Source organism: Sipha flava, unplaced genomic scaffold, assembly GCF_003268045.1.
Source record: "Sipha flava isolate LNK unplaced genomic scaffold, YSA_version1 277_pilon_pilon, whole genome shotgun sequence".
In the NCBI taxonomy this organism is placed as follows: domain Eukaryota; kingdom Metazoa; phylum Arthropoda; class Insecta; order Hemiptera; family Aphididae; genus Sipha; species Sipha flava.
Window position 1 is genome coordinate 826231 of NW_020272943.1, and position 19993 is coordinate 846223.

General features: G+C 29.1%; 1 protein-coding gene across 2 annotated transcripts in view; it reads left to right on the forward strand.

The window, feature by feature from the left end:
• The window catches only part of LOC112685482, a 188876-nt gene extending 169490 nt beyond the window's left edge, over window positions 1-19386 (forward strand). For both annotated transcript variants that reach the window (XM_025557395.1, XM_025557396.1), the window contains one exon: window positions 17187-19386. In XM_025557395.1, coding sequence (XP_025413180.1) covers window positions 17187-17604 — 418 coding nt within the window. In that variant the 3' untranslated portion in view covers window positions 17605-19386. The remainder of the gene's footprint in view (window positions 1-17186) is intronic.
• The last annotated feature ends 607 nt before the right edge of the window (window positions 19387-19993 follow it).

Here is a 19993-nt window from a genome sequence, read left to right on the forward strand (position 1 = left end):
CTATCAATAACTGATAACATAATATATGCACTATGTTATGTTGTTATAAGCAGTTTTCACTGTGTATAATCATTGAATTTTGTATATAAACTTTCTATACTCTGAATTATGTTACATAACTATTATTAATACATAAAAACTATTTGTAATAAAAAATGTCTCAAACCACCGTAGTTTTCATTCATAACTATTAAATTATTATTATTTTTATCGGAATACTTGAATAGCTTTAATTAACTACGAAAATGTTAAATTTCTTATTCTCGTTCGTGATTAAAGAGTATAATGTTATACAAAGTGTAAATAATTTAATATTACACATTATAAATCCATTCGGTTCAACATTTCCGTCGACCCTTTAGTATCGAAATTACTTTAATGGTTGTACATACGCTTATAAACATAAAGGTTAATACTTGAAAAATGGAAAATGAAAAATGGTGGATCGGTAGATATTATCATACTAGAATTAATAATAATATATTTAAAATTGTAACTTGTAAGATATCGAAATGTAATAAATAGACTAATCAAATCAGGGATTGAAATCGTTTGAATTTATTGATACCGGCTCCGGCATTATGAGAATAACTTCCTGAATATTTATAAAATAGAAATAACTAATAAATTATGCTAAATAAAACCATTTTATTTTGGAACCTAAAAAAAACTTTTATAGTTTAAAAATACTGGTTGAGATCTGATACTTGATCAATAAAAAGGTTTCGGTTCCTATTATTTAAAAGTTTCTGGTTTCAGAACCGGTTATTTTTTGTTCGGTTCCTGTTTTGAATTAAATATATACGAAAATCTGTACAATAGTAAATTGTATATTTTGGTGGGTTATATAAAGCCATTAGTAGGGATGTAGGGATGTTTAATTTTCAAAATAAAGATATGAAATTTCCACCACCACAGGTAGTCAAAAACATTGTTTGTAATTTGCACCGAAATAAGGTACCTATGTGATTTATCAGGTTGTTGGAAATTGCTCCAAGATAAGTATTCGATTATTTCGTCGGTACCTTATTTGTATTCAAGGTGAACGAACTTGAATGACAATAATAATATTTCGGGACCACCTGCTTTTCAGGATTACCCAACACCTTATTGCGGTAATCAATAAAAAGTTTGGGATTCGATCCGCTGTAATCGCGTTACTACATTGTAAATGAATAGAACGCAAATGAAACTCATAATCTGATCATATAAATTTATTATTTTAGTTTGCCCGTTTAATTGTATTAAGTATCATTCGTGCAGTTATTAAGTTGTTATTATATTTTTTTTGGCAATGTAAAATAATAAAAAGTAATCGTGGTGAAGATATTTTAGAATATAATAATCGTACTTTTTATATAAAACAAAAATTGCTAACATGATTCATTGGTATTTTACAAAAAGAAAATTGTCTACAAAAGTATTCACTAATAGTGGAAATATGACAATCGTTCGTAATGAAAGTTTACATATAAATCACGATTAAAATATTAACGTTTATAAGTTGAATCAATTGTATACAAAAAAAAATAAATAAAAAAATAAGCCACAAGAAACACCATACAAAAAACAAGCCAACATTTTTAAAAACATCCGTACAAGATTCAATATTTTTTTATATTTGCACCACAAATAACATTTCTGATATAAGATCTAATATATATAAATTAGTAAGAGGAAAATGATACCATCATTTTCAATAACACTGGATGAAGTTCATACAATGCTGTTGGCTAGATTTATTGAAATACATAAAGCTGATCCATTTATTTTATCAAATAATTCTGATTAAAATATAATTATATTTCCTTGCAAATCAAATAATGATTTCTAATGTAAAAATGAAACAATATATATGGATGGGACATTCGATTATTGTCCGAAGTAATTTACTCAACTTTTTACTTTACATAGATATTTTAATAATAATCAAATTCTACTTGTATTTGCAACATTACCTAATAAAACTAAACAAATATGGGATCATTTTATTGATATTTTGATTCTTGATGGTCAAATTGTTAGTCTAATATTGAAACTTACATCAATCAAATATAATTTTTAGTAATTTGTTCATATCACGTTACGATAAGTTTGGGATACTGTTAATATTTTCGATTGTTGATTTCATTTAACGCAGTATTGGGAAAAAAAAAACAGTATAAAATTTAGGATTATGTAAAACGTATAAAAATAATGAAACACCACAAGGTTGAATTATATTTTCGAATTAATATTTTTAAGCCCTAATGAAACAGATTCATGTTTTTTTTATGTCTTTATTTTAACAATACCAACCGATATTAGATTTCAAATATTTACAGACTATGTTGACAGACAACTAAATAGACAATAATTCATTGTTTACAACACATATTTGGGCAGTTGCATCATAATTGTCTACATTTACAATGAATGCATATGAGTAATATCACAGTAAATTTAATTCTGAATTTTACCGTTCACATTTTCAAATGTTTGTTTTCATTAAAGTTCTCATCGGTTAATTTTGCAAACCGATAGATACGCATATTTGTAAAACCCATCAAGTATACATATACAATAAGAATAATGATTATAAGTGATAAGAATAATTGATTTTAATTTTGGTACAAATTACGTATTCTTATTTAGGTGAAAATTACACATGTACATATTTGGGATCAATATTAAACCAGGTGGAGGGTATCTTTTTGCCCCACATAAAAATATAGTTCAACACACTATTAGGCTTTAGCCGTATTTAACGTAGAATCTCGAAAGTTTAGTGATTAGTTATAAACACCACGGGTAACTAACAATCAAAGTATTTTAAATTTGAGAACAGTCAGAACATAATATTACGTTGAATTTTCTATTCATGAAATAACTTATAAAACTATTTATGGAATATTTCCTAGCTTTATGTGAAACGTATCTATATTTTTTGAATGTAATGCATAAATATCAAAAAATAACTCATTTGTATAAATTACAAAGACCAATTTGAAAAATAAATTATTTTGTACATATTTATTTATATTTACATTGTAAATATCGAATGACCCAATTTAAATTATAGAGATCTCAACAAAAAAAAAAAAATTTGGAACGTAAAAAACAATAGTAGTTTACATGCTAAAGTAATAAATTATTTCTATTCTTTATCGTTCAAGTCAAAGATGTATTTCCAGAAATATTTTTTTGTCCAAACAATGAAACTTTTTTGTAAGAAAGTATTAAACTAAGAAAAATATTATTCATGTTTATTAGCAATAGCTGTTGTATTATATGTATCTTTTAATTTTTTTTTCTCTGTGACGTTATCATTAAACAATTAAATACATTATTTAGAAAAAAAATATTCAAAACCTATTGCAAACGTATATTTATAAAATTAAGTGAAACGTATTTTTCTTTCAAAATTGTTATAATTACTAATTTTCAAATTATTCTTTGTGAGTACCATAATACGAGTAGTTTATACATTTTTTTTTTTTTTAACGAAAGTTAACATATTAAAACTTTGTACTGATTAAACTATCTATCATAAATCTTATCAAAATTATAGTTGACATTTTTACATTTAATGAAGTCTAACGGAGTTCAAATAATATTACTTGAAGTCTTCGTCTAACATTCAGCGTTCAAAATATTTTGCGCTCTTTCCTTTCCTGTGGTATCGTGCACAATAAGCTTGTGATCATATGATCATATGGCATAGGTGATTAAAAATTAAAACCCAAAGCATTGCTGCCATAAACCCGTCGGTAATAGTTAATAATAATAATCAGTAATATTATAATAATAATAGTTAATAATCAGTTTAATTATATAATGGTAAATAATAACACGACGTTTGTGTTTGATACAACTAAATCATCGACATCATTTGAATTATTTTTCACGCTTTGGTGCCTATCCTCGATACATTTTGGGAACAATGATCACCAGGACCTTTAAATTAAGTTTACATTCATAGTAATATATAACGTTTAATAACGAAAAAATCCAAGAAACACCGAAAAGGTATAATGTAACTAATATTTAATAGATATACTTTATAGTGTTTTTATGACGCATTTATTTTTTTCCAAAGATGTCTTATGCTATCAATAACTAATAAGCCAATGGAAACTGAATTGTCATTATGAAACAAACGTTTGTGTAATGATTTAAAAATGATTGGTATTAAGAGACAATTGGTTATTAAATTGGAAATTTAAGTGAAAAATCAACATGTTTAGATCAAAACGTATCAAGTTTTAGACGATAAAAAATCTGGCTGACGTTTTTTAAAAAGTCAATAATAAAAAATCGGTTTTCTTATAATTTATGAAACTAAATTAAAAATACTTTAGAATGTTATAAATCATAAATTCGAAATAAGAGTATCAGTTTTCGTTAAAACCGCATAAATTAATTTCCATTAATATTATGATTTTATAATATAATTTTTACAACACCTAATTGAATTTTTAATAACTTTAATTTATTTAATATATTACTAGCTATTAAGGTAATACTGTTACATTAAATATACAACATTTATATTGACTTTATAATAAATAATATATATTTCTACAGTATACATTAGAAATTTTAAATTTACATTTCCTTTAGCAAAGTTAGTTTATTTAAAAATAAATATAAAACAGTAAATATTTCAAATAAAGTGTTCATTTATATAATAATATAACATTATATAATTACGTATAACCATAATTAATTTGAGTGGTTTTCCGAAGTTTTGTTATTTGTCTATAAAAACATATATTAAAAATCAAAAATTGTATCGAATGATTATTTGAAATAGAATAAAGATATATTGGAGTGTATATTACTTTATACAACACATTTAATGTTATGTACGAATAACCACATTTTTTCAAATACAATTAAATTATTTCACATGATAATATTGATCGAATCAATGAAACAAAACGTTGTATTTATGTGTTAAAATATTTTCTTAATACTAAATACCACTTATCCAAGAATTTAATTAAAATTCTAATTTCATAATCATATAAATTGTACAAATATTAAGTAACGTATAAATCAAACGCGTATACTACACTTATATTTGTTCGAAATTCTGTGTAAAATTTCATTGTAAAAACAATGTCGAGCTTTACTTAAACCATTATCAATGAAATCATTAACGGTAATCCTCATATATATGAAGAGCTAAATTATAGAGGAGACAAGAGAATTTTCATACCTTCAATGTTTGTCAAATTACTATCACTCTATTGCAAAGGAGCAACCGCACAGATAGACAATTTTTAACGGGTTATAATAGTTATCTACATTGGTTAAAACTTTCATTTGATAGAACCCATAATTTTGTACAATAATTTAATATTAGATCTTTATTAGTTTGTCCTGTGATGCTTATAATGATTGATTTTTGATACGTCACATCGACGAATACGAGTACCTATGGACGTGGCTATACTAATAAAATAATATTGATATAGAAACATACTAGAACTTTTCAATATTTTGATTATTATATTTTTCAACAATATTTCCAATACTAACCAAATAAGAATAACTTATTTTAAACAATTTAATATCTTACTTGTTATATATAAGGAATTTATAATATTTGGCATTTAAGCTATCAGTAAAATGTGATTATTATATTAAATTTCAAGTTACAGATATTCAAATAAAATACTTACAATGTCCATAATTGTCCTTATAGTATATGAGAAAAAAATATGCATTATAATAAAACAGATTATTTATTGATTTTGAAAATCAATTTTCATAAACTAAAATATGATAAAAATCTAGGAAGCTATATCGAAAAAATGATGGTAACTAAACTCCTACTCTCTCTCTCTTGTAGCATACGAGAGATATTATAACGACCAGCTAAATATAATATTGTGGATATTGATAATTTAAATTCAATTTTTATCTGTAACTATTTTTTATAAATATGATGTGATACATAGGATTGTTTATACAAACCAATTTTAATAGCTTTATGCTACTTTATCTAGTAGTCTTTTATTGGCAAAGTTCATAGAAATTTTTATATTTATAGTAGTCGGTCAACTTTTTTTCGTAATATTTTAACAGACGCGACTAATTAGAAATTTTAGTGAAACATTTTACTTTCGGTAAAATGTATCTACAAGAGTCTTACACAGAAGTATCTATGAAAAAGAAAAAAATTAAAAGTAAAATTATAGATGCATTCCAAATATGAAGTTCGATCTGAATACTATAAAATATCAGTCCATAACCATTGATTATATTACAACAATCGCATTAATGGACTTAATTTATGATTATTTATTTTATTTGATCAAATAATTCATAAATTGCAAATGGAATGAATCTAAGTAATTAGTACAAGGTAGAACAAATAATATTTTATAGTTATAGTTTTAATCTTATTCGAATAATTTTCAGTTCAAACAATTTCAATAAGACGTTCGTAATTATCGTTCGAAAAATACTTTCCCACGGAATTATCATTAATTATTAACGAGTTGAAACTGTTGTACATAATGTATAAGATATATTGGATCTCTATGTTGATACTTTTCCATCAACCTTTTAAATATGTTTATGGTGTTATACAATTATAACTATTGCACTTAAATATAACTGTATCAGTCGTTATAACTTATTTATTATTATTTTTTGATATTACTTAAAGTTATGAGTATCACGTTGAAGGTTCTATTCAAATTATATTAATTGAATCGACAATTACATGAATCGAACCCATTTTTATAAGATTCAATCATTTGCTCAACCTCTGTTCTGTCATCAAATTACTTTTTCTTTGTTCTTGTCCTTACTGGGGATAATTTGCTTTCAATAATAAAGTCAATATCACTATTTTTTTTTCATCCAATTTAATATTTGCTGTGTTAATAAAATTATCAGCACATTTTTTTTTAGGCCAAGTTCATCTCTCTTTAATAATTTCAATTATTTTAGAGTGTTTTCAACCAAAACATATGGTTTTATATCCATACCTGATGTTTGCAAATATTTCGAGAGTGGAATTGTTATTTTAAATATTCTCATGTACGAAAATTCAGTCAATAACGTTGAGTACTTTAACAATGAGTTCTTAAAATATGTGTCTTTAAATCTTACATATGGAGTAAACTGAGCAGAATCCTCAAGAGCATGTACTAAAATTAAGACTTCAACTTACAAAGCATTCTATGAATTGTTCAGTGTTTCAAATATTCTTTGAAGAGACAACTCTTTGGACTACTATCTAGTGTCACCTATAATTTGTAGCCTTTTTTTTTTTTATTATCTTGATTGTTATCATTCCAACATTCATTCGTTTATTCAACTTCTTAAAAAACAGCCAAACTGTTCATTAAACTAAACATAATTGCTGCAGATATTAATGTTTTCGTATCCAAGGTAGAAATATGGCTATTACACCATACGTGCATTTTTTCAGGTGAAACTTTACCTAACCATGTCAAAAATCCATTATATTGGCCTTGCATACTAACAGGCCATAACGTGATTACTTTTTATAGTTCCTTTATCGAATTATATTCGCTTGATTCGCGGCTGTAACATTGGTATTATTTAGGCACACTACACACTTATAATCATCGTTGCCTTTATGAGATGTCAGAAATCATGGACTAAGATATACTATAACTAGTTCTTGATATATTATTATATATCTTAGTTCGTGTAAGAAATTAAAAAAAACTACGTCAATTATGATAAAAATGTGATAAACTAGTAAATAATAAAAATTAATAAATGTAAAAATTAAATTCATGACAATTTATGGTAAAATTAAAAACCATTTGCGCTCATATCAGCCCTCAAGCATATCGGCCCGCCGGAAAGTTTCTCGGTGTCCCGATGGGCCAACCCGAACTTGTCTACGTATACTCTAACACTGAGTACAAATCACTTTCGTAAATTTGATAAATTTATTTTATTATACATGTATACGACATTTTGTTACGTTTTGTGTTAAGTCGAAATAATTATTCAATATTTGTATCCTACATGTGCTTGTGACCATTTAAACTTTAATTATTCATCACGTGATAAGTGATGGTCCTCAAATTGTTTGTTGATTAATGAAGTCTGTAATGTGGTTTCGCCATTGGACATTGCGAAACGAGAGTTTAACCTACTAATGAACTCATCTTTTGTGTACGCTAACCCATATCATCAAATTCGGTGTGTGCATATTGTTTACAAGTACATTACAAATATAAAACATGAGTTAAACAGTTTTTAGTTATTATAATGAAATGTATTCAACTATGTGGTAAGTCTTTTAATATCGTTTAATAACGCATATTTAAATTTTTTTTTCAAAACTGTTATGATTCAGATTATGTATACCTACATTAAAAAAGCATTTCCTAATAAAATTTAAATTCATTATTTTTTTAGTGAATAATTACTCAGAGCATTGACTTAAAAGACAAGTAGTAAATATGGAAATGGAAAAATGATTATCATATTTTTGTATCAGAAATACATTTTTTTTTTTTTTTTTTTTAATCTCTTCGAATACTATTCCAATATATATATAATAACTATACCAAATCATCATAGTAATAAATTATGAATAAAAAATTATTAAGTTACATAACATTTATAAGAACATTTCATTTTTATTCTTCGGTGCACGGACATTACGAGATAACACGTCTTTAAATGGGATGATTGCTTCTTCTTGAAGCGTTGAACATTTAATACGAAGAGAAAAATCAATGCAAAGTATGAACAAAGAGAATATAAATTTCGTTATATAATGGCTATCTTGGTTATTTTTTTTAATTTAAAGAAAAATATTATTTAATACATATATCATATAAATATACACTTTATGTAATACAATAACCACGTGTAAATGTGCTTACTCGATTCATACAAATTAACTACGAAGATTGAAGGCAATGTTGCTGGATCACTATAAATGTACTAAAAATCATTGTCGTGCGTAGACCTATATTTCAGAGAGTGTCTACAGTACATTTGGACATTATCTTAACAAAACGTGTAGATATAATTAATAAATTACAATTTATAAATTATTCTTCTTCTATGAGTTCCTATCCGTTCCGAATGTTGGATATCATATTGGCAATATCATTCTTGTCAAGTGATGCCCGAAATAAATCTATTGATGTTGTATTGTACTAGTCGCGGAGATTTTTCATCCAAGATATTTTATCTTCTTATAAATTATTAAGTAAACATAACTTTAATTTTTTACTTTGTACTGTGGTATATTAATCCTAAAGAACATGTCTTCCTTGAATCTCATATATTTCTCTCAGTTACCTTTAATTATTTATGATTTTTACTTTTATAGTAAATTGTAGTTGTTACATTATTATAATAAGTTTTTGCATAATAATTTAGAAAATTTTATTTTATTTTTCTATTACGAAACAACATTTATTTTCACCAAGTATTTTAGAATAAATTACATTTAATATGTAATATTACTCTCCTTCCTTAACCTTGCCTAAGGCCTCGATTACTATATAAATTCATTAAATAAAGTATGTACAAAACGTGCAATAAACATTAATAAATCAAATATTCCCCTACACTCACTGTGACTTAATAGTTTTTATATCGATATTTCAATTGATCGGAATTCACCTTTGACTCATCAAGTCAAAGACTTATCGTTATAATACACGTGTCGGTAAAATGTTATTTGTTTATATATTTTATATGTACAATTATACGGCTTCTAATAACGGAATAAATGGTTTTCATCTCATCGCCAATAAACTGACTGTGTGACAATTTAACATTATGTAAACTATCATCCCGACTTTACATATTTGATTATAATTCATGGGAAATAAGTATACATTAACTGTATTATAATTTAACACTTTTCTAATTTATATTTGTTGAAAATAACTATTTTAATAGTACATTTTGTAAGAACTGTATGAATAAACGATGTTGACAATTTTATAATTACTAAAATGCTTAAAAGTTAATTAGATACGTGTAGAAATTAGCTTTTTTTTGTATGGATGTATCATATCTATTGGCATCATGCTTAAATGTACTCCGAAATGCCAAGCTGGATGTCACACTAATATTTGAGTCAAAGTACAAATGAATAAAAGGTATCGATTCCCTAGAAATGATTTTGTCATTGTAAATACATAGTAAAACATGGTCAAAATCATAGTAATTTTTTTGTAAATCTATAAATATAAATATTATAAAACAAAGTTGCTTTCCACGTCAGTCCCTATTTCTATTTATGATTAGATCTTCAAAACTACGCAACGGATTTTGATGCTGATTTTTTTAATTGATTCAAAAGGTTTTTGTAAAAAAAAAAAATAGAAGACTGAAGACTGTATTAACGAATGTATTATGTGTGGTATATTATAAAAAAAATACGATTAGATTATTATAATTATTTATTTAACTGAGTAAATAGTACTTACCTTGTACAGAAATTATAAAGTCATGTTTGGAAGACGTTGTCGCTGGATCATAGGTCATAGTACAGTGAAAGATCACGTTTAATAAGAGATGAAAAATCGTCAACGGAACGTAAGACTCGCCTCAGCCAGGATAGAGATAGATATAGAGTTCAGGTGCCAGAAAATCGTCCACACAGACACATAGTGTCTAATGGTCATCCGAAATCCAAACAATTCATGCGCAATATACGCAGTTCAAATGACCTCTTTCAAAAGTAAGCAAGACGTCAAGCATGGTTTTATGTCTACGTTTAAAATTCAAGGGCAAGTATATCTCTTAGCCGGGAGCTCGCTGCCATTTCAACCCGATGATCACAAATTTCTCCAAAATGTTTTTATTGCAGATCCAAATAATACCTGTGCGGAGCCGGGGTGGGTTGCTAGTATTTTAATAAAACCATAATTGGTTTATGATATAATTTTACTAAGATTTTATCATTGTTTTACTTTGACAAACAAATCGTTGTTGGGAGAAACGGTGGATCATATTATTTTGTTTCATATGTAAAGCCGGGTTCCCATGAATCGTGCAGTCATGTATTCAGACAACATGAGTCAGTACTGAATAATCATCAATCTACACAAATAGCCGAATATCTACTGAGCACAAATGCAACTATTCGTCCGTATTCCACCGTGATCAACAAGTTGACAAATATTGCTTTGAGATTTAGTATTATTTACGATATAATTATATTGTTTTGATATTTGATACCCAGACCAAATGCAAATAATCTTTTCCTAGTGAGAATGGATTAAGGAATATTTATTTTTGTGATAACAATTTCTTCGGAGCAATCCGTGGAAAGGTGGTAAATACCAATTATGTGATCATGAACGTTGTTGCCACATACAGCTAGTATTCACGAAAAGTGAACATTCACTGAGTACACGTGTCATGGAAACGTGGCTTAAGACATATGTATGTGCCAATGTATTCGTGTATAGTGTATATAGCATGTGTATATTCAACGAGGAAAGATATTTTTTTTTTAAAAAAACCATTTATAGTTTTTTAATTTTTATAAATTTAAAAAAATAATAATGTTTTAACAGAGTCATATTTTTATACCTTTCCAAGTTATCGAATAATCATCATCAATTTATTTTTAGGTTAGATCAAATTTGCGGTACACCCCTGTACAATTACCAATAAGCTCACATTTTGGGATACCCAAAAGTAAAGTCATAAGAAAAATAAAGAAAACCAAAATACAAATATATTTTATTTGATAATAACATTAAATCATTAAATTAAAATATCAAGCGTTTTGAGTTTTAAATAATTATAGCCCTAAAATATACAAACATTATTTTTAAGTAATAACTTTCCCAATTTAAAATATTATGTTGATAATATTTTTGAATATACACAATAAATATAAGTGGTGTTAAAAATCGTAGCCCTTTTTTGTTTTATATTAAGAGTCGTTTCATTTAACAAAATATTAAAGTGTGTGTATACTTATATAAAAACAAAGTATTTTCAAAATACTCGTATATACTAAAATAACCAACCTAACACTAAAAAAATATTTTTGTTTTTATTCAACACATTATGCTTACAGTAAAATCTATAATAAATATCAAATAAAAATCAATGACAAAAAATTTATAGAAAGCATATAGAAACAAATATATTTAATAAAAATAAGCAATACAAAATTAATTACTATTTATCAGTATCTAAATAAATAATATTATTTGAAAATATATGGCTTATATTGTCAAGATGATTTGTTTAAAAGTAGCAATTGTAACTATCCGGAATAAATGAATAAATATACTAAAATGAAAATGTTAGAATGGCTTTTTAGTCATTTTTATATACTTTTATGAAATTAGTCTGTGTTGATTTCAAAAAATGATTTCCGTCAGAACTCTGTGAAATATTATTTAATGTTTACAGCAAGCTTTCCAATTTTTTTTTGTTTATAAACATTCCTTGAAAACTATTTCCAAAGCAGAGGCAAACCACTGTTCAAAATTTCTCAATTTTTACTCACTTGTGAAGTGTTTGTACATAGCATCTGTGTTCAATTTTCCACTGTTTGAACACTTCATGTCTCTATACAAAACTTTTTGGAACACTTTTACCGTACCAAAAGTTTTTTTCTTATTTTTTTTTAAAGAAAAAACAAACTATATCGCTATAATACCCATATTTCCTCCGTTACACTCTGGGTCTAAAATTATTTATCATGCCTCGCCTCTCCTTTTTTTCACTCCTGTATCTACGCCTGACAATAACAAAGAATAATCTTTAAAATCTATAGTCGTCGTCGGCTGAACTATTATTAGAGGATCTCAGTTACACGGCAAACAAAGTGTTTTTATTGTGTAAAATCTTACGTAATAAAAATATTTATTATGTTTTCCGATCTCGACATAAATCTCTATAATGGCTACAATACAGTTCTATATCCTAGTGGTTTAACCTTAATAATTGTATCACCCAACATTTACCTGATGGGCGGACAGTTACTACGATGCGTGTATACATCAATCCAGATTTCTATAAGACACAGTTTATTAAAATATATTAAGGTTTCCGTTATCGCTGTAAATTACTAAACTAAATAATAACATTAGTTATTATACGCAACATACCGAATTGTGATGCAAAAAATTAATTTTGATTTAATTCAGTTGTAGTTATGTAAAGTTTTTCGTAAGAATGTTGAATGTTTTAAATAATTATCTGCGCCGGCCGCAATTAAATTAATTACTCTACATGTTTCAAAATATTCTTGGGAGAAGGGTTAAAGATACTTAGGGATGGCACACATATAGATATAACGGTGATAAAACAGATCCATTCATTTTCACAATGACTGATTATTTACATTTACAGTTCATTTTTGTTCATTTACCGTGGGCTATATCTACTCACTACATTTGATTTATTCGTTTATATTTTAAGATATACATACTTGTACTTGTACGTGAATGTGTGCGTATGTGTCTGTTCATAAACGCTTTCGTCTTCACGGCTTAAAAATAGCGATTACTTCCTTTTTCCCTTCGTTTCATTTCCTTTAACTCTACCTCAAAGATCGTTTCATCCTTTGGAATTCCATATATAATTTCCATATAATATTCTTAACTGTTTCTTCTTGTGGGTATTTTTCTACTTCGTTTACATTCTTGAACATATCAAAACTATGCCATGAGACAATATACTCAAAACACCTGTTGTTTATATCCGCGTTTATTTATGTTTGCTCAGTATTGGTGATGGGTGATTTTAATATGTCTTTTAAAGGTCGATCTTTTTCATGCGAATCGACCTTAGTGATTCGAATTTTTTAAAATCGATTCATTTTTATGAAGTTCGATTTAAATTGTATGTCAGATTTTTTAAGTGAATCAAATTTAATCGGTGATACCATATATTATGCGAATCAATTCATTGCCCTTAATTGTTTATCTGATTTTCGATATTTTAACAGTATTGGCACTATAATTTTTTCTTATCGCAAACTTTTCATTCTGATTTAAATCGATTCAAAAGATAGATTTATGTAACATTTAAGAATCACCCATCACTATTCAGTACCACAATATGAAAAAATAGAGCTCACACTCATTTCGCGTTATATTTCCACAAAAGTGTTTTTGATACACACTTATACAATTCTATAGTTAAGATTTTTTTTTGTTTTAGAGTATGCATTTAATTTTTCATTTAAACTTTGTACATATTTCTTGTAACGTTTTTCTTTTTCAGCATATTATTAAATAATAATTAGAGTTCCTATAGATTTTTACCGAAACAGCAACATGTAATTGTCCGGATGGATATTTTAATGCATAATTTTACATTTTAAATAAAAATTTGACGTGAAGTTCCTGAGAGAATGAGGTGGTAATGCCCTTGCAACTTTTTCACGAAACTGCACAAACGTGATACGCATTCGTTTTCTCGAACCGCAAAATGTCATCGTCCTCGAATGACTGCGCTGTATACGATTATGTACACGATATAATATTATACTTATAATTATTATTACTATATTTAAGTACCTGACTGGTACAAGACCAATTGAAATTTATTTTAACATATACACGTACGCGAATTGTACACAATTTGAAATTAACAATAATATTAATAATAATTTTAGTTGTAGTGATAATTATAATAATTATTGATCGATATAATCCAGTGTTGTCCAATTGAAATACAATAACATGTTCGTGTGATATAGTGTATGACATGTAATAACAAGTATCGTGACACTTCCATGTGTAAGCTTAAAGGCTGAGTGGAATAAATCAGCACTTGACTAGGCCTGTGGAATTGTATTATTTGAGATGAACGATTATGCGTTATGTTCAACTCAGAACATGATGTACTCGCTCATACTCCAGTAAAAAGACGCAATAACGAATTCGGTTGATATCAACAGCGCTGCCATCATCATTATTTGAACGATGAAGATATATCGAATAAACGGCCTACGTCAGTATTTCGACGATGCAATCTCAATATAATAATAATCATCCATTCTTATACGAATGGATTGAACGTGATGTATGTGCAATATACATATAATTTTGTCTAAAAAATAAAACAAATATTTTAGTAAAAATTCACTCTCGAGAACTTGGTATAATAAAGTTTCCCGATTTACCCATTAAATTTTGTTTAGTTTTGTTTTTTTTTTTATTTTACTGTACGTTAAAAATGCTTTTATAATAAAGTGAAAATTATATCATATTTTATTTTGCTTGAATTTTTAAAATGATGTGGTTTATACGTCATATTTATCGTAATATTTTTAAACTGTGATTTTTTTTACTCATTCCTGACTAAAAAAACTTTTTACGTTAGAAACACATCAAACGACCATACATATGGTTAGTTTGAAATACAAATGAACATGCGGTATTATTTAAAAAAAAAAAAAAGTCATCAACAAGGTGGTATAAGTACTTTGAATAATTATAACATGGTGATAACGGATAATTATAAACGTAATAGTTTTTAATAGTAATTATAATAATACAAATTACTGTATAGGTACTGTAGTTAATAGGAACCGAAGCTAAACCTGATATTATTTGTTAATTAATTGGAAAAATAGGTTTTTAATTTATGAAAAAAAATTGAATACCAAATTTTTCAGATAAAAAAACATTAACTTCACTACCATTACTTCTTTACCAGGTTTCCAGAAATTACGTTATCCGGTCACAACCTAATTAGATTCTTGTTTTAATCTTTCAACACAAATTCTAAAAACCTGAATGTTTGTTAAGACTAACAGAAATAATGTCAACTGTGTCAATATCAGCAATAAGATTAATAATCTTAATATTAATCTAACGCTATCGCATGTAATTTGTAACTAATGTACTATTATTTAAGCTTAAACTATATTTGTTGCGCGCAAAATACGCGCTTCAGTAAACCGGACGGTCTGATATATTTGGATTGGTAGTAATATCCCCTCATAAGCTCAATTTCTCTATTGAATGTCTAGTCGACTTAAATAAAAGTAATAAACATCGGAAGAATGTAAACGGAAAAGACAGCAATAAATGCAAAACATATACATACAACATATATATTATTATAATAAACACATAGGAATTAATATTTTCTGATCTCTTTAAGTTTGAGTCAACCAAGTACGACTGTAGTCAGTTTCAAAAGAGAAAGCAATGGTTTGAACCTTTGAGAATGCTGAATGATCACCTCCTTCTGATGCCTAAATCCTCGACGACCTTTTATCATTGTCTGTTTACGTGTCGTTGAATTGGGTACACGTTTTCTTGAATATCGAACGATGATGATTTTGCATCCGGATTAAAATTAACATTTTCCTGTACCCTTTTCCGACGGCGACGAAACGCTCCTGTGTGTGAACAAAACGGACAATGGAAAAAATCGGAATACTATTGTGATCGCCATCCCGAAAACGCCGCGGCGATAAAGATGCGATAACGATTATTAATAAATATAATAGGCCGAATCATAGATATGGAGCTATGAGTTCAGTGACCCGTCTGTCGTGCGAGCTTTGTGAATACTTTTATAGAAATCTCTCAAATTAAGAGGGACAGATAGATGCAAACAAATTCTGGTTCGTTTTAAATGTGAGAACGTTATTTTTAAATTGACTTAGGTCTGATAGTGTTAAATTGTGCTAAATTTAATTCACAGCCTATTTAAAATGTTATATGCGTAAATTTTTCATAAATAATAATTATTTAATTCTAAGAAAAAAAAAAGAAAAATACAAACATAATTTGTACACCAAAAATGTTTAAATGAAGTAAATATATGACTAAATTAACATATAGTAACATTAAGTTGATTGCAGTGGAATAAAATCTTAAAAATGAACATCAAAGTTGTTTATTATCGAATTAAATATTAAGAAAATGTATATAATATTACACAGTCAAAGTCATGTAATTCGTGGATATGTAACTCGAAATGATTATCAAGACTAGACGTATATCACAAATGTTGTAGGGAAAAATAATTTATGATAATCGACGAATTAGTAAACCCTTAAAAAATTGACTTTTGGCAAGCTACGAATGCATTTCATCCCACTGTGCGAAGTTCCCCGCAAATAGATCCCCGCGAATCCTTGATAAACGAAAATCGAAAACCGTCCACGAAATAAATAGATAAAAAATGTATCACGCGGCGTTGACACGGGTGTTATTAATCGGACCGTTTTTGTGTGACAGGCGGGAAATCACGGCCCTGCAGGCGGAGAACTACAGCCTGGAACGGCAACTGTTCAGCTACCAAAAGAGCATGTCGTTGGCGCAGAGCCGGGGCACCACGTACTCGGATGATCTGGACCCGGTGGATGGGGTGGGCGCGGCGGACGATCAGCACGACGACCAGCATCACAACCAAGTTGGCGGCGGCGGCGGTGGCGGCAGCGGCAGCGCGTTCTACGACGACGGCGTTGGCGTGCCGGTGGTGGCTATGGGCGTAGCGCCGGCGGACGGCTACCCACTGTCGCCACATCACCAACCGCCGCAGCCGCATCACAACCAGCAGCAGCAGCACCACCATCACCATCACCATCAGCAGCAGCAGCATCACCAGCTGCACCACCATCACCCGGTGCCCGGGTCGCAGCATCACCATCCATGAGACCGGCTGCCGTTCCACGAGACCGACGGCCACCATCACGCGCCGCACTACCGGTACTCGGACGGCGGCGGTGGCCCGGCCACGTGGACGTCGATGGCCAGCAACGCGGTCACGACCGTGTTGAAAAAAGCCCAAAGACGTTTCAGCGTCATCCTCTACAACAGCAACACGATGTAAACGCGAACGCGCGTAGAACGTCCAGGCGCGCACAACAACCTTTCTTCTTCTGCCCCCGACCACGATTTTTCTCCACACCTGCCCGCAAACCGTTGTGAAAGGCTCCGATTTCGGGTGGAAAAAATGGAAAATAAAAATATATTTATTAAACATTTCGCTCATGTGCCTGGTCGTTCGCTGACGTTTCGATTTCATGTAGCCCTTACGTATGTAGCGTGTAGGCCCTTCGCCGGACCGGACGTCCTATCGCTCCTCGTTCCCAAAACCCGAAAACCGAAAACTAAGTCGCGCAAACGTCCGGTTCGGATAACGGAAAAAGTAATACCTGATCTAGTGGGGATGTAGGGAGTGCCACACGCCAATTCTGCTAGCTCTAAAGGGCATCCAAAATTGAAATCTAAAATCAAAAACTGTCATTTCATTTTTTTTTTATGTTGTTTTTTTTAAATTAAATCAATTACAGTCATAGATTTATATGTATATACTAAACAAACTTTTATTAAGGGGCCTCCAATTGGTATTTCCACCGTGGCCTTCTTATACCAGACCCAGCACTTTGACGGAGTGTGTGTTTCCTTTACTTAACAAAAATGTCACATCATTTGTGACAGTCGTTTCTTTTCTTACCACATAGTACGGTTTGTTTCGTCGGCACGTGATAAATCAATTGAATTCGCGTTGTTAAATATTGTACCACATGTCATATTCAATATCGGTCCTCTCGTCGACATCGAAACACTTATCACAGACGGGCAACATTTGGTCGAGTTTCAATCTGAAGTGACAGCACGTGTACAACATGGTTTCCACCCCAGATCAAAAGGATTTCAACCCACTCTTGCTGCGAAAACTGTAATATTCGGCTACGAAGTAGGGTACCGTTAGTAGTAATCACTAATTTTTCTTTTTTTTAAATTTTAATGGTTTAGAAATCATTTGTTTTCTGAACTAGAGCGGTCTATATCTTTAACCCTTCGTTCTATTATCTTGTTGCGATATTGCTTATGTTATTAACACCGTACACGAGCGGGTGCACACATACAATACCGATGGGACCACGCTCTAGGCAGGCGTGTGACGAATAAGTTTTTCCGTTACCTTTTTGTCATGCCACTCGAAAGTTTACTATCCATGTAAACTTGCTATGCAACATTAATTTCGAACTTTAAAAGTGTTCTCAGATAAAAATATAAGTTATACAGACTAAACCCGTATAGTACGATGTTCTTTCGAGTATTATTATCGGATGATAAATTGATTTTTCGTTCAAACGTTTCTAGCAACAACAAAACAAAAATCTTTCATTGCACATTACGACAGCGATGAACTGATGGAAGATGATATAATATAGATAATATTACATCGATCCTTAACCCCTCCTCAGGGCTGAAACTAGCAAATATTGAGAGTGGGTTATAAGTATACAAATTTACAGACTACTTTCGAAAACACAATTCTACAATTCTAATATTCAGTGCTGTGGTTACCGAATATTGTGTCCGGGGTGAAACTTAAAAACAACTCCTTATGTATTATTCATTCAAAATTATTAAAGCCATTGGATATTATTTTAAAAAATTGTTTTAATTGATATAAAGGACGTTGAAGTATTTGTAATTATAAAATACAACATTTACTGTTGTAATTTTTAACATAAAATGCAAATTTTTTATTATTGCGCCCTCCTAGGAAATGCGCTTGTGGCGTAAACACCTCTTCCCTCCTCTTACTACGATTCTGCTGATATTCAATTTTTCAATTATTGTCCACTATATAAATAGGTCATTTATAAGTGAGAGGGTGGATATTACACCCTTATCGGAATAACAAACCTGAAATGTTAGGAATACATATTTTTTTTCAAAACTATAATATGAACATATTACAATTCGGGATTCCGGAAATGATCGGTTTCACTAGACGGATGTGACATGTACATATTACATGCGATTGTTTTTTTTTTCTCTCACGTTAGAAGTATCTGTAGCATAAATATAATACATAGCATATAATGCACATAGATATACTGTACGTTTTCCGGGCATTTTCGTCCGCTAGACTTTTCTCGAAAAAATATGTTATCATTTTGTGTTTCATAAAAAATATAAAACGAAAATAACGGTTCAACGAGTAATGTGTTTTTCTCTTTCGGCACTTACTCCTGTAAATATATTTATACTTTATAATGATAATAATATTTATTTTCGACGAG